This window comes from Muscardinus avellanarius, assembly GCF_963383645.1.
Source record: "Muscardinus avellanarius genome assembly, chromosome: 6".
Taxonomy (NCBI): domain Eukaryota; kingdom Metazoa; phylum Chordata; class Mammalia; order Rodentia; family Gliridae; genus Muscardinus; species Muscardinus avellanarius.
In genome coordinates this window covers 137,581,167-137,604,399 of record NC_137791.1, presented here as the reverse complement: position 1 = coordinate 137,604,399, position 23,233 = coordinate 137,581,167, and the positions used below count along the sequence as shown (strand labels likewise).

General features: G+C 61.3%; 1 protein-coding gene across 1 annotated transcript; it reads left to right on the top strand.

The window, feature by feature from the left end:
- Positions 1–9,323: 9,323 nt before the first annotated feature.
- On the top strand, positions 9,324–10,610 carry ADRA2C (adrenoceptor alpha 2C; the record flags this gene model as incomplete). The annotated part of the gene is made up of 1 exon (XM_080697486.1): positions 9,324–10,610. One exon carries the CDS (start codon positions 9,324–9,326, stop codon positions 10,608–10,610), a length of 1,287 nt encoding a protein of 428 aa, XP_080553612.1.
- Positions 10,611–23,233: the final 12,623 nt, after the last annotated feature.

Below are 23,233 nucleotides of genomic sequence, written 5' to 3'. Positions count from 1 at the left end.
ATCAGTGTCGCCCGGTTAGTGACTTTCGGAGCCTGCTCTGTCCCCAGCACGTTGGATTCATGGCTCAAGCAATAGAGATTGGTTATCTCACAGTCCTGGGAGCCAAGCGTCTGAAGGCGTGCTGTGAGCAGGGCCCGCTTCCCAGAGGCTTCTAAACTCCTTGGGCCTACCACCCCCTTTCCCAAAAACACAACAAAAAAAAACTTTCTTGCATCTCTCCCAGACAGCCTTCCTCTTCCTCATCTTCTTCTGTGGTTCTGGAGAACAGAACCAAGGGCGCTCTGCCACGGAGCTGTGGCGTACCTGCCAATGACTCAGGAGGATGAGGCAGGAGGACCACACGTTCAAGGCCAGCCTGGGCAACTTAGCAAGACTCTGTCTCAAAATAAAATATGAAAAGGGCTGAAGATACAGCTCAGTGATAGAGTATCCGGGTTCAGTCACCAGGACCACACACAAGTGCATGCGTGCACACACACACACACACACACACACACACACACACACACAGAAAAAAAGCTACCTGCTTTAAGCTAAAACAGAAAGGTGTGGTGACAAATGTGAGTTCCCTTATGTCCTGTGTTTTTTTCCAGGGACTTCTGAGGCCTGCAGGCTCCAGGAAGGAGGCTTCCTGTGTCTCCGAACCCCAGGCGACCCTGGACTTGGCCTCGTGGCTCCAGCCCATCTCTGTCCCCATGTGGTCTCCCCATTCTTCTGTCTAGGAAGGACACCAGTCCCACCGAATTAAGGCTACCCTAATCCAGCACGACCTCATTCAACTCAAACACATCTGCAAAGACCTCGTCCCCAAATAAAATCATGCTCGCAGGCTTGGGGGTTACAACATGGGTGCATCTCAACTCATAACAACCACAGAGCTTTTTCTCTCTCGTCTTGTCCTAACCAGGGGTCATTAGTAAGTCTCTACCAGCAGGAGAACTGGCAGGCTGGCTGGGGAGGAAGCTGCCCCTTCTGATGGGCACACTCCACAAGTCCTCCCCAGCCAGCCTGCCTCCTGCCCGGACGCTGAGCACATGGAGTTCTGGGTCCTTGATACAGCTGGCAGAAGGACACTTTTGCCCCCAGTGTCTTGCGAAGCCCAAGGACATTTTCAGTTGTCACAGCTAGGGGGTGCTCCTGGCTGCCGGTAAGTTTTGTCCAGAGAGGCTGATAAACAGCCCAGAGGTCTCCAGCTCACAATGCCAGTAGGTGAGGCGGGGAAGCCCCACTGTAAGGTAATGGGATATTAATCTTGGGCTATGGCTGCCATGAAGACTACATCTCCCAGGTTCCCTTGCAGTGGGTGTGGCCATATGGCCAAGTTCTGAGAGAGGTGTCAGTACAAGGGCAACTTCCCTTATAAGGTGAAGTGCCTGTGATGGAGGACCCTGACTTCCCCATCCCACTGTGGATGTGATGACGTGGCCAGAGCCAGGGCCTCCACCTGAGACCTCCCGGTGAGGCTGCCCACTGTGGGTGGCCAAGGAGGCAGGTGGAGGGAGCCAGAATCCTCAGCCTGCCACCTGTCTAGACGTTGGTGTGGGAGGGAGAAAAACTTTGCTCTTGTTTAAGCCACTGCGTTTGGGGGTCTTTCCTGTCACAGCAGCAGCACCTGTACTCAGGTCTATCAGTCTGGCCTCCTTCCCTGCCAGGACAGAGCTCTGTGGAGATCAGAGTTAAACGGGGCCAGCTGTTTTCTTCTTGAGGCTCTGGAAAGAAAACACCCACATGCAGCCAGCCTCGCTGAGTCTGGACTCAACCCAAATGTTCCAGGACCACAGGCAGCAGTGAGAGTGGTCCTCCTGACCCTGCCTGCCAGGAATACTAGGGAATGGAGAGGAACCAGGAGGCTGGAGAGCACTCCCAAGTCTGGGCAGATGTGAGCGCTCTGGGCTTATTTTTCAAAAAATGTTAAGGATAGTCGGGAATTTTCTGATTTTTAAAAACCTATCACTGCCGGGCGTGGTGGGCACGCTTGTAAGCCCCGTGCTTGGGAGGTGGAGACAGGAGGATTGCACAGGTTTGAAGCCAGCCATACTGGCTTAAAAGACCCTGTTTCCATAAATAAATACATAAATAAAAAAGTATAAAATAGTTTTGGGAGTGTAGCCCGGAGGTAAAAGGGCTTCCAGGAAGCCTATTACCCCCTCCCCACACACACCAACACCAAACCAAACCCAAGGATCCCAGAAGCCCCTTAGCTCTGAAGCCCTCCTGCCACAGTCAGATTCACAAATGGTAGGCATGGAACCGCTCCCATTCAACGCGCATTCCTGCCAGGAGCATCCCCGGGGCAGCTGAGATAGAGGGTCTGAGCTCAGGAAGGTGGGTGGCCCTGAGGACCACCAACCCCACACGTACCGCACCCACGGCCGCCACGCTCATCACAGCCCAGCTACGCTTGCCACTGGGCATGAAGGCAGGTGCCTCCTTGGCTCCCGTGCCCTGTGGCCGCAGCTGGGGACGGCTCTGTGCCACTCTGCAGCCCTCTGGAACCTGCACATACTTGGCGGTTAGCAGACAAGAAGCTGCCGAGCAGAGCAGAGACGAGGGGGCTTGGGCGAGGCTGAGCTCGGGCACCTCTGGGCCTGGACTGTCTCAACTGCAAAGTGGGACTAAAGATGTGGACCCAGGGAGGGAGGGCTCGTCCACTCGCTCACCACTCTGGGTCCTGGGATGAGGCTGATGACCCACTGTGGTGCCTAGCCCAAATGGACAGGGGAGACCGCAGCCCCCAGCAGCAGGACCAGGGTGATTAACGGGAGTCCCCAGGGAGGCCAGTTGGGGGAGGGAAGCCCGCACCAGGGTAGTCTTTGTGGGAGCAGGTGGGCAGCATGGAGGTGTCTGCTGTGGGCAGCTGGGAGAGACGGCAGCCCAAGCACCCAGTGCTGGAACGCACCCTGGGGCCTGCACAAGGTGTCTGCTCCTGAAGCTTCCGCCCTCCCATCTGCAAAGCAACCACCTGCCACTGTGGGTGGGAGGAACCAGAGGCTCTGGAGACGGAACCTCTCCAGGTCCCTCTCGGGCCTCTGGGGCCACGTGCAAGGCTGACCTGTCTGTGACCCCAAGTCCAGAAGGCAGCTCGACACAGACAGGGGCTGGAACTGTGTGCTCAGGGCTGAGAAGCAGCTACCCACAGAGCAAGCGGCCAGCCCCGTCGCCTGGGCGTGGAGCAGAGGCGGCAACAGCTGGAGAGCACGGCAAAGTGAGCGCAAAGATCACCTGGCCAGGCACGAGACAGGAGCAGTGATGGTGAGGATGGCGCCGGTGGCGGCGGCGGTGATGGTACTGGTGATGATGGTGAAGATGGTGGTGATGGTGGTGGTGAGATGGTAGTGATCATATGGTACCACCATAGCAATGATGGTGAGGATGGTGGTGGTAATGACAATGATGGCTGTGCTTGATGATGGTGAGGACGATGGTGGTGGTGATGATGGTGATACCGGTGGTGATGGTGATGACAGGATGGTGTTGGGTGGTGATCGGTAATGGTGGTGATGGTGGTAATGGTGACAATGACGAGGCTGGTGATGATGGTGGTGATGGTGAGGATGGCGGTGGTGATGGCAGTGATGATGGTGACTGATAATGGTGGTGGTGATAACGGTGATGATGATGGTGATGACAGCAGTGGCGGTGATTGGCAACGGTGATGTGCTGACGGTGCTGGCAGTGGTCATGGTAACGACGATGATGAAGATGGTAATAAAGAGCAAGTGTAACTGAGAGGCTGCCAAGTGTCAGGAATTATAAATATTTGTTCTTTTTATTAGAATTTTAAAAATTTGGCCGGGCGTGGTGGCGCACACTTGTAATCCCCGCACATGGGAGGCGGAGACAGGAGGATCGCGCAGGTTCAAAGCCAGCCTCGCTGGCTTAAGAGACCCTGTTTCCAAATAAATAAAAAATATAAAATAGGTCTGGGAGTGTAGCCCGGAGGTAGAAGGGCTTCCAGGAACCCCAGTACCACAAAAAAAAAAAAAAAAGAATTTAAAAATTTGCCAAAGATTTCAATGTCATGCAACAAGTTGAAAAAGACCACCTACCAATTTGCAGGTCGGGAAACAGGATCAGGGAGGGTCGAGGCGGGACGTGCGGATGGACGTCTGGAGGGTCTGCAGCTCCCGAGGCTCTGGAGGAGACTCTGTCTCCTGGCTGCACTCTGTGGCTGTGGCCCCTTCCAAGTCCTCATAGACGCGGCCCGCCACCTTCCTCCGGGGCCTCCCTCCTCCACCTGTAAGAACATCTTGATGGCAGCCCGGCCAAGAGCTCCACAGACTTCCTTCTGGGGAGACTGCTGGGCAGCCAGTGGGGCTGCGAAGAAAGGTGGCTTCCCAAGACCACCTGCGCAGAACCCAGGCAGCCAGAGCGGGGCTGCAGGCCCAGCACCAGCGGTGTCCCTAGGCCTGGGTCCTGGGGCCACTCCTGTCTAGTCACCTCCACAGCTCAGGGTCAGCACAGGCCAGGCTCTGCAAAGCCGGGACTGAATGAATGATTGAACAAATGAAGGCCTTCTGCTTGAAGCCTGGCCTAGAGCGCCTTGAATGCCAGGCTGGCAGGGAGATGATGGGTCTCTGTGAGGAGGGGCCAGGCTGGAGGCCAAGGCCGGAGAGGGGCGACAGGGAAGCAGAGGCGGGTCGGGGCGTGCACCGCAGCAGGCCAGAGCCGAAGTCCACAGCGGGCGCTCAGCCAGCGGCGCCAACCCTCTGCTTTCACCTAGGACACTCGCTGCAGTCCAAGCTGGGCCCTGAAGCAGCTCTCCCGGAAGGGCTCTGGCCAGCCCGGCTGGAGCTCGGTGGTGCCAAGGCCAGCGGGCTGATCTCCACGGGGTGGTCCAGTCTGCAGGCTGGTGCCCGAGAGCCAGCCCGGCGTGGGTCCCTGCCACATTCTAGCAAGACAGATTGGGTTCTGGAATTCTTTAGGGAGGGGCTGGGAGAGAAGCAGCCCTCATTTTTTCCCCCTGTCTCATCTTTTAAAATGAAATTTCAAATAAACATAAGGGAAAAAAATCCTCAGTTTGGCTGGAAGGAGGAAGCACCTTCCCTTGGTGCTGAGACCAGACCAAGGCAGCTCCCCTCGGCGCCAGCGCCAGCCTGCAGGGGTGAGGGTGGGCTCTCCCACTCCACGCCCCTCCGCACCTGCAGACACCCACTGAGGACGAAGATGAACAGACGATCAGACGTGGCCCCACCCCAGGAGCTCAGGGCCAAGCGCAGGAGAGGCAAACCAGCTGGCATGGGCCTCGGCACCTCGGTCCATGGCCAGAGGCCACTGCCAGGGGCAGGCAAGAAAAAGGCCTGGCTTGAATTCCCACGAGGAACCCCGGCAGCCAGGGCCTGTGGGGTCTGCACGGGAGGCTGCCAGTCAACGTCCCTCCAGCCTCTCCTGGGCCCCTATGTCCCTCCCGAGGGCATCCAGCGTGGGGAACCGCCCGTCTCAGGGCTCCCCACAAACACATGCCACCTGCCCCCCACCACACTCAAACTGAATTCCTACTTGGAGAGAGGGACGGGGGAGGGGACCTTGGCTGGGCCAGGCCAGGGGGACAGAGACACAGCCCCTTCTAAGAGCCTACAACCACATGCCACAGTCACAATAATGACCATGCTGGAGAGGTAAGCAGGGACCTGCAAAGGGGCCGCACGCAGCCACAGCACAGCCACGGGAGGCCTGCAGGTGAGCTCCATGCAGACATCTTGAAGGAAGAGCCCCAGGGACAGGTGGGGCTCAGTGCTGCTGGGCCTGAGGACAGCGTGTGCCAATGCCCGGAGGTCACGTGAGGCCGTCACAATGGCCCACAGCCTACAGTGAGAGGGCTGAGGAACGGAAGAGCCAGGGGCAGGAGCATGCGCCCTGCTCCAAGAACCCACATGTGGGCCGCAGACAGGTATGCACAGCGCCGTGGAGGCACGTGTGTCCATGGCACGCATATGCACAGTATACGTGCAAATATGAGTATGTGCACCAGCAAGGGTGTGCCTGCATGTACCTGTGCACAAGTGTGTGCACAGCACGTGTACCGATTATATGCACAAGTATAGCGTGTGTGCCTGTGTACACTCAGTGTCTGTGCATGGGTATGTTAATGTGCATGCACCCGTGCAGACAAACAGGCATGTGCACTGTGCATAAGTAAGTGGGCCTCCACACGTGTGTATAAACATGTACACGTGTATGCATATATGTGAATTATGTGTGTGCCTTGGTAGATATGTGGGTTCACCATACAGTGTAAGGGTGTGTATATACAAACATGCATGTGTGCACTGCATACATGTGCAGACATAAGTGTGTACATGTGGATGGATGCTGTGTTTGCACACACAGATGTGAACATGCATGCACATGGAGACTGCGTGTGTGTGCACGCGCACCTGTGTGCAGCGAGGTGGTTCAAGGAGACACGCTCTGCTCAGCCTGCGCTGAGGCTGCTCACTCAGCGCAGCACCCGGTGTCAAGCAGGAGGCGCCATCCAGGCCCCTCCAGGGGTACGACCCAAGACCCGCAAAGCTCGGGCCCAGGACGGGGTGTCCTATGGCTGCGCAGCCTCGGCTGGACCAACTCTGTCCGTTGGGCCGACTCCTCATGGTGAGGCTAAGTATGCTCTTGCAGTCCCCCGCTGCTCTGTGTCTATGAAATTTTCCTTCTGAAAAGCTTCCCCAGGTCCCATGCACAGACACACCCACCCAGCCAGCGCAGCGGACTCCCGGCCACACTCACCCCCCATCCCTGCACTCACGCCCAGCCTGGACCCCAGCCATCCGGGCATGGGGTTGGGCGCAGGGCAAACTGGAGCAGGGGCAAGCTGAAAGCTCCATGTCTGGGCAAAGAGGCCTCTCTGGCTCCTTTGGGAACCGCAGCGCTCCCTGGCCCTCAGCCCATAGGGGCCCCAGGTTCTGGAGTGCACCCTCTTGCCCAGCGGTGTATCAAGAGGCGTGGCCAGCCACACCCCAACAACAGGGGGCCCTGTCCCCCCCACCCCCAGGCCCCCGCTGGCGGCCTCTCCAGGGCCCTCGGCATACCTGGCCCCCAGGGCTGCTTCCTGCATGGTGAGAAGTCTGCTCAGCTCCGGCCTCTCCTCTCGCGATGCCCTGAGCCTGCAAGCCATGGCTGGTAAACATGCACTGCTGATGGACGCCCCACGCCCACCCCAGTGTGCCCCTAAGTGGTCTTCATCACAGGGCCCTGACCTGCGGGCCAGCTGCTGGGGGAGGAGCCAGCGCTCTAATAATTGCCTCTGAGCACAGCCCTTGCCGGGTCCTCCTCTGGCTCCAGACAAGCTCCGTTCCCCCAAGGAGCATGGCCGCTCCCTTCCTAGACTCATCCCCCAAATGCAGCAGGGCCACCTCCTCCAGGAAGCCCAGGAAGCTGTGGAGGAGTCCCAGGGTCTCCTCCAGCTCCTGCCCTCACATAGACAGCGCTGGTGACTGAACACAGCATGCAGCCTCTTCCACACAAAATGCACCCCAGGCGCCCCGACCCGTGGCATCTATTAGGCCTCCAGGACCAGAAGGGCCTTAACAACAACAGCGCCCCATTGCATACCCCTCTCCTGCCAGCCAGGCCCCTAAGCGCATACATGCCCTGCACACGAACCCACCCACGAAGGACCGCCATCTGGAATGCTTGATTTGGGTCTGGCCCTGCCTGACAGCCCCCTCTCAGATGTAGCCTCTACTGGTGGCAGACCCAGGGAGCAGGAAGCCAAGGCTTCAGGGGGGGTCCCTGCTAAGATGGCAGTGCCCCCTCGTAAGGCTGCTCAGCCTAAGAGAACTCCAGGTCCCTGGGCTCACGCAGGCGGCCTCGGGAGCCACAGAGCAGAGCCACAAGCCAGGCACATGGCTAGAAATCACCCCAGCCTCCCCCACGATGACCTCCTGGGCACACAGGGCTCTTATCAACCCCTCCCTCTGCCCACTCAGGCCAGCTGGGCTGCACTGCCGGACATGTGAAGGGTCCTTCCTTCAGTCCCAGCCTAACAATGTCAGGTTAGGAAGCGCACGGTGTGCCCCCGGGCCACCCCCTCCCTCACACCTGGCTCCCCCAGACTGGGACTGCAGACCAACACCCGGGCCAGCGCCCAGTCCAGCACCCAGTCCTTAACTGTCTCCGCAGAGTGGATGCCTAGGGACAAGTCCTGCCAGCCTGCTCTGGAGAAACGGCCCACCAGGGCGAGTTGTAGGGGGTTCATCAGAGACCGCGGTTTTAAATATCCCCTAGCCTTTAAAAGCAGAGGCATGCATCGCAAGAATTAAACTTCACTAATTGCCAACGCGGGCACACGCAGCGCCTGGGCACCTGCCCAGGGCTGCCACAGACACGGCGTAATGATTCACGCTCCAGCAGCGCTGGGGCGGGGGGGGGGCGGCAGAGGAGGGAACTGAGGCCGACCCAGAGGGTGCCCAGCCAGGGTACGACCCCAGCTCCGCAGGCCCCGGCGCCCCCGCGGGCGGCGCCGCGGCCCCACCGGGCTCGCCCTCCAATCAGACCGCGGACCCCAAGCCAGCCGGCGCCTGCGCCCGTGTGCGCGCCCGCGCGCGTGTGCCAGTGCCCTGCGCCGCGGAGGAGGCGCCGCCCGGCTGGGAAAGAGCAGGCTCCTGGAACTCGCCGCCGGCCGGAGCGCTCGGCCCTCCGCAGGCCGCCGCCGGCCGCAGGGGGCGCCTCCCGCGCGCCGCCGCCGCCCCTCCCCGGCGCCGCGGGGCGGGCCGGCCGGGCGGGCGGGCGGCCGCGCGCTGGGGCTGCGGGCGCTCCGGGGCCGCCGGGGGCCTGCCCGGCCCCGCCCCGCCGCCGCCCTCCCCGCCGCGCAGCTCGACCCAAGTTGGGAGCCGAGCCCGGGCGGCCGCACTCGCGCCGAGCGAGGCGGCGGCGGCGGCGGCGCAGCTCCGGGAGCCGGCGGACCGCGGCGGGGCCGCCCGCAGCCGAGGACTCGCGGCGCCCGCCCGCCAAGTAAAGTTGGCGCCGGCGGCCGGGCGCGGGGCTGGCCGGCCGGATGGGACGCGGGGCGGCTCCGGCGTGCCCGCTGGGGCGGCGGGGCTCCGCGGGGTGCGAGTGAGCGGGCCGAGGGGCGCGCCGGAGCCGGAGCCGGAGCCGGAGCCGGGGCCAGAGCCGGAGCCCGAGCCCGAGCCCGAGCCCGAGCCCGAGCCCGAGCCGGAGCCCCAGCCCCAGCCCCAGCCCCAGCCCCAGCCCCAGCCCCAGCCGCCCCGCGGGCTCGGCGGCGGGCGCGATGCGGGCGGCCCGGGCTGCGCGGCGCCCGAGCGGCGGCGGCGGCGGCGGCGGCGGCGCCCCGGCTCCCCGCGGGACCGCGTAGCTCGCGTGGCGCCATGGCGTCCCCGGCGCTGGCGGCGGCGCTGGCGGCGGCCGAGGGCCCCAACGCGAGCGGCGCCAACGCCTCGGGGGCCGCCCGGGCGCCGCCCGGCCAGTACTCGGCGGGCGCGGTGGCCGGCCTGGCGGCCGTGGTGGGCTTCCTCATCGTGTTCACCGTGGTGGGCAACGTGCTGGTGGTCATCGCCGTGCTGACCAGCCGCGCGCTGCGCGCCCCGCAGAACCTCTTCCTGGTGTCGCTGGCCTCGGCGGACATCCTGGTGGCCACGCTGGTCATGCCCTTCTCGCTGGCCAACGAGCTCATGGCCTACTGGTACTTCGGGCCGCTGTGGTGCGGCGTGTACCTGGCGCTGGACGTGCTCTTCTGCACCTCGTCCATCGTGCACCTGTGCGCCATCAGCCTGGACCGCTACTGGTCGGTGACGCAGGCCGTCGAGTACAACCTGAAGCGCACGCCGCGCCGCGTCAAGGCCACCATCGTGGCCGTGTGGCTCATCTCGGCCGTCATCTCCTTCCCGCCGCTGGTGTCCTTCTACCGCCGGCAGGACGGCGCCGCCTACCCGCAGTGCGGCCTCAACGACGAGACCTGGTACATCCTGTCGTCCTGCATCGGCTCCTTCTTCGCGCCCTGCCTCATCATGGGCCTGGTGTACGCGCGCATCTACCGCGTGGCCAAGCTGCGCACGCGCACGCTCGGCGAGAAGCGCGCGCCCGGGGGCCCCGACGGCGCGGCCGCGCGCGCGGAGAACGGGCTGGGCCCGGCGGCGGCGGCGGCGGCGGCGGCGCGCGAGAACGGGCCCTGCGCGGGCGCGGCGGGGCGGCGGCGGCGGCGGCGGGGCGCGCTGCGGCGCGGCGGGCGGCGCGGCGGGCCGGGCGCGGGCTCCCCGGCCGCGGGCTCCCCGGCGTCCCCGGGCCCCGGCGGCGGGCGGCTGTCGCGGGCCAGCGCGCGCTCCGTCGAGTTCTTCCTGTCGCGCCGGCGCCGGGCGCGCAGCAGCGTGTGCCGCCGCAAGGTGGCCCAGGCGCGCGAGAAGCGCTTCACCTTCGTGCTGGCCGTGGTCATGGGCGTGTTCGTGCTGTGCTGGTTCCCCTTCTTCTTCAGCTACAGCCTGTACGGCATCTGCCGCGAGGCCTGCCAGCTGCCCGACCCGCTCTTCAAGTTCTTCTTCTGGATCGGCTACTGCAACAGCTCGCTCAACCCGGTCATCTACACCGTCTTCAACCAGGACTTCCGCCGCTCCTTCAAGCACATCCTCTTCCGACGGAGGAGAAGGGGCTTCCGACAGTGACGGCGGGCGGGCGGGCTCCCCGCGGGCGCAGGGGCGCTGGGGGAGGCTGGGCAGCCCAGGGGGCGCTCGGGGGGACGCTCGGGGGAGGCTGGGCAGCCCAGGGGGCGCTCAGGGGGGCGCTCGGGGGAGGCTGGGCAGCCCAGGGGGGCGCTCGGGGGAGGCTGGGCAGCCCAGGGGGCGCTCAGGGGGGCGCTCGGGGGAGGCTGGGCAGCCCAGGGGGCGCCCGGGGGGGCGCTCGGGGGAGGCTGGGCAGCCCAGGGGGGCGCTCGGGGGAGGCTGGGCAGCCCAGGGGGCGCTCAGGGGGGCGCTCGGGGGAGGCTGGGCAGCCCAGGGGGCGCTCAGGGGGGCGCTCGGGGGAGGCTGGGCAGCCCAGGGGGCGCCCGGGGGGGCGCTCGGGGGAGGCTGGGCAGCCCAGGGGGATGCTCGGGGGAGGCTGGGCAGCCCAGGGGCCAGGCCAGTCTGGGCCTCTGGGGGGAGGGGAAGGAGAAAGGGGACCCTTTGCCTTCCCATCTCAGCCAGGGGCCCTGTGGGCGGCGTGACTGTGAAGTCGGGGTTGTAGCCCAGTGATGGATGCGACCCCTCGAATGGGTAGGGGACCTGTCCCCGAACTCGCGCCACCCCCCCCCCATTCCCAGACCTGGGGCCGCCGTCTGGGGGGCAGGAGAGGGCACCGACAGTCTTTGATTACTGAAAGTATTGGAATGTTTGCCAAAAACCAACGACAGCCAAACAACCAAACTATTTTCTAAATAAACCTTTGTAATCTAAGTGTCGGATACAGCCTCAGTCCTTAAGCCCGAAGGTGCGGTACTCTCCCCTGCCTAGCCCATTCCCCAGGAGTGGAGGAGGGGGTCTGCGACCCAGGCCAGCTTCCCTCTGGCCTGAGGAGAGGGTCTTTTTTTTTTTTAAAAAAAGCCAAATGTTTATATCCACACAAAATATATACTCAGTGTTTGTATTATGACAAGCAGAGTTGACTCCAAATTTAGATCCGGGGGGGCTGTCCTCCCCCGCTGACCCCTCCTCTCGCCACTGTGGAAGGAGCTGGGGCTGTCCAAGTCCTGAGGCGGGGTACCCTGCCCTGATCCCAGGGCCCGGCCTCCCAGGAGCTTGGAGCTCCCCTCCCCACGCCCCCCACCCTGTGCTCTGTACACTTTCTGGGCCTGACTCTGAATCGGGTTGGTTGGGGCGAGATGTGCCCCAAGCAAAGCCCCCAGATGGGGGCGCCCAGGCCCTAAAGTGTTCCTCTCTGGGCCTGGCCAGAGTATAGCTGAACAACCACCAGTTATCACTCCGCAGCAAGCGGAAGGCCCCTGAGGCCCAGAGCAGGGTAGGGGGCTTCCCTCCACGCCGCGCATGCTTGGCCCTTGCTCACCCTGCGCCCCTCCCCTCGGAAGAAGGTAGAATGAAATTCTACGCTGAGTCTCCTGGGTGCTGAGCCCTGCGGGGCTAGGACCCAGGAGCTCTTCCATCCCCAAGGCAGACCCCACGGGCTCCTGGGATAGCCGGGCCAGGAGCAGGAGCTGTGCACAGCGTAGGGGGAGCTCCGCCCACCTCCTGCCCCAGGCTGGAGGGGCTTTTGCTGGGACCCCTGCTGGGACCATCCCCCTCCTCCTGGGCCCCCTAGGCTTCTCCATCTGTCCCCTCCCTCCCTCCCCAGCCCAGCTCTCATCTCCCTCATCTCCACAGATCTGTCTCTGAATTGGTGTGGTCCAGGGTCTGCCCAGGGAGGGGTTAGCCTTCAGCCCCGCCTTTCACCCCCAAGCCCTTGGCCCTTTATGGCTGCCTCTGGATCCTTAGGACAGCCTGCTGGGAGGAGCGGCCCCAGGTTTTATCCACGACCACATCACATGATGCTCATACTTACCACCTGCTCCACTGAGACTCAGGGTGGGAACCTGAGACGGCTTGGTGAGGAGGGGCGCTGGAATGGCTAGCCGAGGTGGATCAGACCCCCCTCCCCAGGCCTGGGCAGACCCCTGAAAGCTTCCCGGGCCCTGTGTGCAGTCCAGCCTGCCTGCCTTGGGCATGGCTTTGCCTGGGAGGGGTGGGCTGCTACCACTGGGGAGATGGAGATGCCCGGGGAAGCACCCCCTCCTCACAGAATTCCCCCTTCAGAACCTGCATCTTACTAAGTCTATAGGATGGACCCTGAACTGATGTGTGGTCCCCCAGTACTGACAACCCCTAATCCCACCCAGGACACCCTTGCCTTGAGAGGCATAGCCTTTTTGGAATGTGTTTCATGGAGCTCAGAGAGGTAAATAAACCTGCCTGGGCTTCCATAGCTGGTGATAAGACCCAGACAGGGCTCAGGCCTTTGGCTTTAATTCAATTATAACATAACAAGTATTTATAGAGAATGCTTCTACCAATCCTTTCTGCTCTCGGGGTTAGAGGGAAATACCCCACGGATGGGAAGGGCCCAAGGGCAGAAAGGTGGGGGGTTAGGAACCCCAGGCTGACCTTGCAGTTGGGGGCAGAGGCTCTGGAGCCAGAGTGGGAGGCTGGAGGGGTCTGGGTTCCAGGCTGTGGAGGGAGGGCCTGAGCACACCTTGGCTGGGGGCTGCCACTTGTAGCCGGGCAGGGGTGCGGTCACACTTGAGGTTTTCATCTGGGCCAGGGTACGGGGGCTGTGAGGTCCGCCAAGCCCCGAGCTGGCCGCATATGAGCCGCAGGCCCTGACGTAGGGGCAGTGACAGAGCCCCCAGCCCTCCTGTTTCTGTTTGACCCCCAGCCCTAGGCGCTGTGCCCCCAGACCGCGGGGCTGCTGAACCCCTTGGGGAGGACAGCCGTGCGCCACTGGCAGGCTTGCTGCTGGGGAAGCTGAGTCTTCAGCTGGGTAGACAGGCCTGCTTCTCACCCTGCCTGGCTCCGAGCGTATTCTTGGATGAAGTTGGGGTGCTGACCTGCACCCCGGGGCCACTGGGAGGCTGGCTACTCCTGCACGCAGGCCCAGGATCATGAGCCCAGTGACTTCTCTGGTGCGTGGAGGAGCAGCCGGGCACACTGTCCCCCGCCTCGGCTGGACTAGCGGCTTCTCCTCCGTGTGGGATCCCATCTCCCGGACAGGGCTTCGGCCTGCTGCTCTCTCTTCGTGTCCTCCACGAAGCCGATTGGTGTCAGCCCTGTCTGGGTTGAAGAAACCGAGGCCCAGAGGCGACCGTGTGGTCCAGGACCCCCTGGTGTGTGGGGAAAGTACCAAACAAACCCAGCCAGGCCCCTGCAAGAGCCGAGCCCCTGAGCCCTGGACCCAGCCCCACAGCTGGTACAGGACGCTTCTGGACCTGGAGAAAGGCCTGTGGCACAACGTGTTTCCCCTCCGGGCGCCCTCCCGGCAACCTCAGCGGGTGGGGGAGGCTCGCCTGCGTGGGGGTGCTGGGTGAGGGCTGGTCTTCTCGGGTCTCCTCCGTGTCAGGCTGGGCTGCTGCTGGTGCGACCCATACGTAGACACGCGTGTGTGCTCGGTTGCTGAGTTTGTAGGAAGGGGGTGGTGAGGAAGGAGTCCAAATAGTCTCTTATAGCTCAGTATGGGATTCAAAAGAAAATATTCCCGGGAGCAGGCAGCATGGCTGGCGTTCTCTGGAAGGAGCTGTAATCTCTGGCTGCTGCCCCCGGCTCCGGGGCGGGGTGAGGGACGGGAACCCACGTTGCTGCAGCACTTGCTGGTGAGGAAGCCGCCCTTCCCGCTGCGCTGGCACCCAGCTGTATTTTTATATCACATTCGTCGGCAGGGCTCAAATGCTCCAGCGCGGCGTCGGATCGTCTTGTGTCTGGTTGGGCAGCCGCTGCCCTAGGTCTGGCCCAGCCCCCACCTCCATCGCCCGCAGTGGGCCCCGCAGGCTAGGATGGGGAGGCCGCGTCTCCAGGGAACACCACAGGCACCTGTGCGTGCCCTCCACGGCCAGCGTGCGGGCTCCTGCTTCCCAGGAGGCCTAGGGGCAGTCCATGGGTATGGGTGCGGCCCCACACACAGGAGAGTCCTCAGGACTCCCACCTGTGGTTCCTGTGTGACCACCGGTCACCCTGTACGCACACCTCTCCCTAGTCAGTACCCCGGGGCCCGCAGGGCTGCCAAGAACACCCAAGGCTGCAGGGATAGTGGGGAGGGTTTGGGGTGGGAGAAGCCAAAGCCCAGTTGGTCTGGGAGAAACCCCTGTGGTTCCCTGGGTCCAGTCCCCCATCTTCCACCAAGTGCTAGTAGGCCACACATTGTGCCTGCCCGGGAGGGGCAGGGTACGAGAGGATGGGGTGCAGCGGGGCTCAGCATCATCATCTGAAATCCTGGGAAGCAGAGTGAGCTGCAGACTCTGGCCAAAAGAGAGCCCTAGGGACCGAAAATATATTCTTTTCCTGCCAAGAGGACTTGTCGCTGCTCCCAGTAAAAGCCTTGGGTACAATGGGATCATTATGGCTGAGATAAGGAATGGGGCCCGGCAGGGGCAGGGTGGAGCGGGAGCACTGGCACAGAGAGCCAGGTAAAAAGCGTCCTGCCCTTTGTTATGAACACAAAACATGCCCAGAGCTACCTGGCAGCAATGGAGACGAAGGAAACGGGATATGCCCACCCCTCTCTGGACTTGATGTGAGGTTGGCAGAACAAGCTGGACTCTGGGAGTCTGCAGCTGGGCCCGCCACAGGTCTGCCCACCTCACAAGCCCCTCCCCAATGCTGAAGAATCCCCTGCTCAGGGAGGGCTGCAGGCCATGGGGTGGAGAACCCCAGAGATATTCATGTCACAGCCCCTGGAGCGGAGCGGGAGCCGCCAACCCCCGTCTCCAGGTCCAGCCCCGACAGCAGCCATGTTCTCTCCCAGCCACGCCCCAGTGTCCCAGGCTGGCCAGGGGGTTATGGTGTTTCCAGATGCTACCCCCAGCACCAGAATGAGCCCTACCAGGTACGAGGCCCCTAAAGACCCCTCCTTCCACTCCCATGGTTCCCATGGCTCGGGACCAACCCCCTCCCCAGCCACCAACTCCTGCTCACCCAGTGGCCTGCTGTGGCCTCACCCACCCCAGCCCGGAGTCACCTCCCGCCTGTCTGTCTGCCAGACCACCCAGTTTCATCTCCAGACAGCCGCACATCCTCGGGGCTGGCCGGGCCTGCAGGGGCACGGGAAGGCCTGGCCCGGGGACAGTGTCAGGCGGCAGAGGGGCGGAGCAGGCCATCTCTTGAACTCAGAAGTCTGGAAGGACCGTCCCTGGGCTTTCAGGGTGCCCACTGAGCAGGAATGCTGGCCCCAGACTGTGTGGGCGGCACCGGGGTGAGCGCCCCCCCAGGGGCTTGGTGAGAAGCGGCAGCAAGAGGCGGGGGCTCCGGAGGCCGGCCCCTCGGTGCCCAGCGCGGTGATTTTCCAGCACGCGCCGGGCTGCGAAGCCGGCTATTGGAATATGGGTGGGTGGGCGTCTACCCCATTCCATCAGCTCATGACTGTCCATGGCATATTGGCTAACGAGTCTCGCTGAGACCTGCAGAAGGGAGGCTGAGCTCCTCAGAACGAGAGCAGAGACCCGCCTGGGCCCCTCCCCGCGTCACAGTGAGGCCCAGAGAGGGGAGGCAAGATGGATCCGATTAAGAAAAAGAGACAGAGTGGACCCCGGCAGCCGGCAGCCGCTGGGTGCCCGCCGCAGGCCGGCTCTGGGCTGAGCATGCTGTGCCGCTGCGTCTCGCAGCCCTGCCAGGGAGTGATGCATGGGCCCGTTCTGCAGATGAGAAAACTGAGGTCCAGGGAGGGAGATGCATCTCTAGACCAGGCGCAGCCTCAGCCCTACCCCCATCACACTGACCCTGTCTGCAGCTGCCCGCTTTGACCTACAAGTCTCCTTTTACAGCTGAGAACACAGGCTAAATCATCCGAGGGTCATCTCCAAAGGCCTCTGTGCTCCATGCGCTGAATCCAGACTGCCCGACACACGGGGCTCCAGTTCCTTTTACTCGGAATTAAACCACAGGGCTCAGACGGGGCCTGGGATTTGTGCATCACAAAGTCTCCTCGTATTTTGTGACTTAATCCGCGGCCTACCTCTCTGCTGAGCAGATCGGCAGCGGGCCCTTCCCAACAGTGTGGGGGCCCGGCCTGTTTATCACGTCGCTTAGAAACCGTGGGAACAAAGAGCGGCTTTTAAGATCACCCCACCCAGGATGTAAAATGCCAAAATGTTTGCGGTGAAAAATAATTCGGTTACCGGTTTCCTAGAGTGTGCTGCCATCGCAAATCGAATTGAAAGCGAAATCAGTCCTCTTTTAATTGGCTCAGATGAAGCTGTTATTCAGAATTGATTGTTGTTTTTGCTTCGCAAGGATTCAGGTAGGACGTGGGCTACAGAGCAACTCGCTTTTGAGGCTGGCGATCACTTGGGCGCAGCCCGCCTGGGCAGGACAGTCACGGCGGCGGGACTGAGACGCCGGGCCAACCCACGATGAAGTGTGCCTGGGAAATCAGGAGAGACGGCTAGGGACGTGCCTGGCTCAGGGCCTATCCAAGAAACCTCTCTGGGGACCTCCTACGGTGACGGGTGACATCCTGGCGCTCAGCGCAGGGGGGCAGTCTCAGCTCTAGGGCTGGGCACACAGTGTGACCTCGGCCTTCTGCACACTCCACGAGGCTTCACTCAGCCATGTGCGCATGTCTGAGCCTCAGATTCTTTCTCTGAAAAATGGACCCAAGCCACGAAGCGCACCCTTCCTGTCTCGTACATTCTGCAAAGCGCAGGGTCCTGTGCACACCGTTCAGTAGGCAAGATCGCTGAACGCTCCACTGCACATTGGGCCCTGTGTGCCTCTGGCCCTGGCTTTGAGCCCACAGTCCTGGCCAAGCTGTTCCAGGTGGGGCACTGGCCACCTGGGGAGGAGGGGGCTCCCAGGTCCTCATGTCCACTAGCGGGGCCAGCCCTGGGTTGCATGGGACAGCCTCATGCAGCCAGCTTAGGGCCCTGACCTGGGACAGGAGGGGATGTTCAGGCCAGGGACTCCCCAGTGGCCCGGGTCCTACCCTGCTCCGTCTCCTCATCAGTCCCCACAGAGAACTATTCAGATTTATTCAGCAGGCGCTGAAGACATGCTGGAAGAAATGGCTGTCTGTACACGAGGACACAGTGCCGTCCCAGGGCTCCGGTCACAGTGGGAGGCGTGACTGCCTCACAGCTGCACAGAGCAGGTGCTGCGGGGTGGGGTGGGGGCTCTGCGCCTCCGTCGCCAGGGCCTTTGTTCTTATAGTAACAAAGTTAGTATAAGAAACGAAAACTACAGGTCAACATTTCTCATAAATAGAGGTGTGCAAACCTTTCATACAACATTAGTGAACTGAATCCAGCAATATATGAAACAAACTTCCCCTAACCAAATTTTATCACAGAAATACAAAGAAAGGGAGATGGGCACACTTGTAATCCCGGTACTTAAGAGGCTGAGACAGGAGGATCGCAGTTTGCTGTCAGCCTCAGCTACTGAGTGAGACCCTGTTTTAAAATAAAGACTAAAATATAGGATTGGTGTAGCTTGGAGGTACATGCCAGTACTGCAAAAAAAAAAAAAAAAAAAAAAAAAAAAAGAACTTCAAGGTGGTGATGGTAGGCCCTCTGATCTGAGCTGGGCCCTCCAGAGCTGGGCCCTCGTTATATTTGGGTATGGAAAATTCTCCAAAGGCTCATGCTTGAGAGCAAGTCCTCCACATAACAAGGCTCAGAGGGTTGAGCAGGGCTGCAGGAGGAAGGACGCTTGGGCTGTGGCCTTAGGAACTATCTTCCCCTGGCCGCCTCTTGTCTCTCTGCTTCTGGCCACCATGATGTGAGAACGCCATGATTCGCCACTGCAGTTTGTCTTGGAGCCGGCTAACTACGGACTGAACCTCTGAAACCATGAGCCCAGTAAACCTTCCTACCTTGACGTTGTGCTTGTCAAGTGATTTGGTCAGAGTGACGGAAAAGTTGGCTAAGACAGCCTTCTAAGCTGGGCCCCTGTGAGCAGGGCCTTCTGAGCATGTGTGTCTGGAGACTGCACTGGCCACTGGCCGTAGGTTCAGCAGCTCTCCCCTGAGTATCAATAGAGCTTTACTCTAAAGGCAGCAGAAAACCCTGAGCTAAAACTAATTCTCACTGGGTTTTGTCTCAAACAGAGCTCCGGACCTGCGAGAGGTTGGCAGCCAGTCCCGGGTCCAGCCTTCAGTCCCAGCTCACTGAGAGGGGCCACCATTAATTCTCTCATTCAGTCAATTTCTGGTTCACCCATTTCTATATTTCACCATTCAGAAGCACTGACAGCAGCGTGAGCGGTGCCCAGGGTCGGGCGGCCCCCAGGGATCCCCTGCCGCTAGGTAAAGCCCTCCTGCAATGATTAGTGTCATTGGGCAAAAAACCAAAAAAAACCAAGGCACATTTATAATAGTTCCTTTATAGAACGTGCAGCGGGGGCTCGCGGCGCGCCCTGCACCAGGTTAGCAAAACAGTTGTGATGTTTCTGAGGGACGGGCAATGCCCAGATACCCACACGGGCAAATCTCCATCTCAGCCCGCTGTGTGCAGTGAACAGGCGCTGAGATGCTGGGCTGGCCGGCCCCGGAGGCGGAGCTTCCCTGCAGGTGGAGCGACCCCGAGGCCGCAGCGGGACGCACGCTCTGGGGTGCTGGGGCCGCTGGAACCGAGCAGCGCAGACAGCAGACAGCGCGAAATGACAGAAGGCTTCTCTTCCAGGTGGCGCTGGAGGCCACAAGTCCCCATGCAGGTGCACAGGGCCGGCTCCTCCTGTCGCTGCTCTTTGGAGAGTAGACAGCATCTCACTCTGCTGTCCCTGCGTGTGCGTCTGTCCTGACCTCTCCTCATGGGGGTAACAGTCAGTGACCTCGGAGAGGCCCTGGCTCCAGTCTTGTTCTGAGCCAACATCCCCCTGGCCGCCCCTCCCTACCTGTACCTGCAGCCAGGACTCCCTCCCTCTGTGCTGGGGGCCCGAGCGTGGCACAGGGCGTCAGGCCTCAGCATTTGTGGGAAGACACATAATCAGCCCCTAACAGCCCCATGGGCCTGTTTCCCATCGTGCCAGCTATGTCCCTGTGCAAATCCCACCCTCTCCTGCCTTAGTTTTTCCAGTAGCAGCCCAGGAAAATACTGTGCCTGCTGGGAAGAAGTGGGGCCCCTGACACTGCTCATGTCCCTGGCCACAGGGTGGGCACAGGAGATGGCTGAATAGAGGATGGTTCACCCATTCCTATATTTCACCATTCAGAAGCACTGACAGCAGCGTGAGAGGTGCCCAGGGTCGGGCGGCCCCCAGGGATCCCCTGCCGCTAGGTAGAGCCCTCCTGCAATGATTAGTTTGGGGGCCCCAGCACACCGTCAGCAAGTCCATAGGAGCGAGAGTTGGCACCCCATCTCCTGGCTCCTTTAAAGGTCTCATCCTCATCCGGGCATGGAGGCTCACGCTTGTAATCCCCGCACTTGGGAGGCTGAGACAGGAGGATTGCACAGGTTCAAAGCCAGCCTCAGCTACTTAGTGAGGCTCTCAGCAACTTAGAGAGACCCTGTTTCCAAATAAATATAAAATAGGTCTGGGAGTACAGCCCGGAGGTAGAAAGCCCTGGGTTCCACCCCCAATACCACACACACACACACACACACACACACACACACACACACACACTTCTCATCCTCTGAGGCCCGCCCTGCGTGCCCAGGAGGAAGGGCCAGTTCAAGTCAGGAGCAGCAGTGGGCTGGGCTGGGCTGGCGGCCTCAGGGGCCGGCAGGGGCAGCGGGAGCCACGGGCTCTTCACTTGCTCCCTCTGTGCGCTTGGCTTCCTGGCTCGCCACCCGTGTGACCCTAGGGTGGCGCGGGGATTTGCTTTCTGATGTTTACAACAGCCTTACTCACGAGAGCCCCAAACTGGAATGAGCCCAAAGCCCATCGATTGGTAGGTAGAGAAACAAACTGGTGCATCCGGCGAGCAAAGGGACGCGCTCAGCGATGGAGAGGCGCGAGCCACAGCTGCGGCCGCGGCAGGGCGGGCCTCGAAAGCACAGAGGGAGGCAGGCCGCTGCTCTCTCAGGTCTCAGAAGGGACATCTCGCTTAAGAGACTTGTCGAGCAGTCTTGGGTCCCAGCAGAGCTGAGTGCACGGCATGGAGCTGCCACATTGCCCCCGATACTCTTAGCTTCTCCTCCTGCTAAATCTCCCACAGGGAGTTAGCGGGGAGGGCGGGGGTCCTCGAGGTGGTGGAAATGGGAGTGGTCTATAAACTGTACCGGGAGTCGGGAGTCGGGCATGGTGGCACACGCTTGTAATCTCAGTATTTGGATGGCTGAGGCAGGAGGTTCGCAGGTTTGAGGCCCTCTGCAATTTAGTAAGACCTTGTTTCAAAATAAAGGATAAAAATAGAGCTGGGGGTGTAGTTCAGAGGTAGAATGCCCTTGGGTCCCATCCCCAGTACCGAAAAATAAATAAATAAATAAATAAATAAATAAATAAAAACAATAAGGACATCAACTGCGGCCACATTCATTCTGGGGGCTCAATTGACCCTTGGCAGCGGTGACCAGCTGGCTCCTGCGCATGCAGATGTCCCCACTCCAGCCTGGAAGGTCTTGGACAGGCGCCGCAGGCTTGCTGCTGCTTTCAGCCCATCCTGGCTTCCCCAGGGGCCTGCCGCTTGCGGTAGTGATGGAAAACTGCCAGCCTGCCCAGGAGCGCCGTTATCTGCCATCAGCGTGAGGAGAGGCACCGGGGCCCAGGGAGCCGCCGGAGGATGGTGTGTTTCTGCTTCCTGAGACCAAGAGGACGCTGCTGCGGCCCACGGCCTCCGGCTGCTCCACCAGCCAGGCCTCCACCCAGCCAGGGTGTGGGAAATCTGGAGTCTGGAAGAAGACAGAATGGCTGTCCCGGGGGATGGTGCACAAATCTCCTCTGCACTGATCCTGCCGATGGCTGTGCTTCTTAGCACCTACTGTGTGCGGGCAGCACGGAGCAGCCACACAACCGCCACCAGGATCCATCCTCCTGGTGAACCAGGCCCCACACTGAGGAGCATCGGGACTCCTCCCCATCCGCAACCTGGGCCCGAGATGCTCCCTGCTCTGCGCTGGGGTCTCAGCCAACGCACAGTCCCTGGGCTTCCTTAGCTCTGAGGACGGGGGCTGGTGCCAGTCGCAGGAGAGGACAGAGAAGGACGGCTCACGGGCTGTACCGGTGCCTAGCTTTGGGCTCCTCTGCCAGCTTGGGCATGGCAGACCCTCCTGCTGGATAATGAGGTTTCAAGGCAAGACACAATCAGGGCTACTTGCTGCGGGCCTCGGCTGTGCGTTCTGGGCTGGGGGAGGAGAGAGCTGAAGAAAACCCCAATATGTCAGCCAAATGTGCCTGTTTGACATAAATATTTCTGAGCTAAAGGCAATTAAGAGGCAGCAAACAGAGGAAGAATGCGCTCTCCTCCCCCTTTCCTCTAGAGACAGACAGATTGCTCTCCTTTCTGGAGACAGTGCCAATGAGCTAGACCACCCCGCTCCTGGTTTCTTCCTGTCTACGCCCCTGCCCACGCCCCTGCAGCCCGAAGCCTCGCCTGCCGCTCTTGGTCTTTCCATTCACTGAAACTCATGGTTCTTGGACGAGAGTTCTCTAAGAGCCAGCCTGCCTTCCTTCCTTTTTTTTTTTTTTTTTTTTTTTTTTTGCGGGACTGGGGTTGGAACCCAGGGGCATTCTACCTCCGAGCTACACCCCCAGCCCTATATTTTTTGTTCTTTATTTCCAAACAAGGTCTCACTGAGTTGCAAAGGCCTTACTAAGTAGCTGAGGCTGTCCCTGAATTGCGATCCTCCGGTCTCAGCCTCCCGAATGCTGGGGTTACAAGTGTGCGCCACCACGCCTGGCTGAGAGCGCACTTCAGAGCCCTGCGCAGGGCTTCCATCCACGCTGCCCGCGCCCACGGCCTTGCTTGTTCCCTCCTGTGGGCGTCTCCTGTTCGAGGGCTCTGTCCCACTGTGAATGTGAAAGTGGAGGAGAAACTATACCTCCTCCACGACCGTGCTAAGGTGGAGGGTGTGGGAAAGCATGGCGCTCTCCTGGCTGGCGAGGTGAACCCCGCTCACATCTGCTCAGCCGGGTGGGCTGAGCCCTGCACCCAGGTGCGTGGACACCTTAGGTCTGTTTCTTTCTGTCTGTGCCCTCTACGTTCCTGCTTCTTGTGGATGACCGGCTATGGTGTAATCCCAGCTCAGCAGCCGCAGGAAGGCGTGGGGGCCCCAGCTCAGACCCTGTTCAAAGCCTAGAGGCTAAAAATGGGGCAAACTCACTCGGCCACGTGGACCAAGCGTGCGAATGAAGACAGCTCCTCAGCGTCAGGTGGCCAGAGGGAGGATTCCGCGCGATCCTGCCCGGGCCACTCGCTGGGCCAGCTCACGTGTGTCCCTCAGGTGTCCTGGCCCTCCCTGAGACCACTCCCTTTCCCCTGCGCAGGGGCTGGCGTCCTTTCTCTAGTGCTTCCGTCCCTTTGAAGCCGGCTTCGCCTGAGAAGTCCCCTCCCAAGACCACGCCGGGCAGCTCCTGGGCAGCCCTGGCCTCTGCCCGAGGCCCTCTCCCAGCCTGGCCCTCTTGGACCGGCTCACTCCCTTCTCCTGCTGGTCTGGGCTCCTGGTCACATGGCCTGC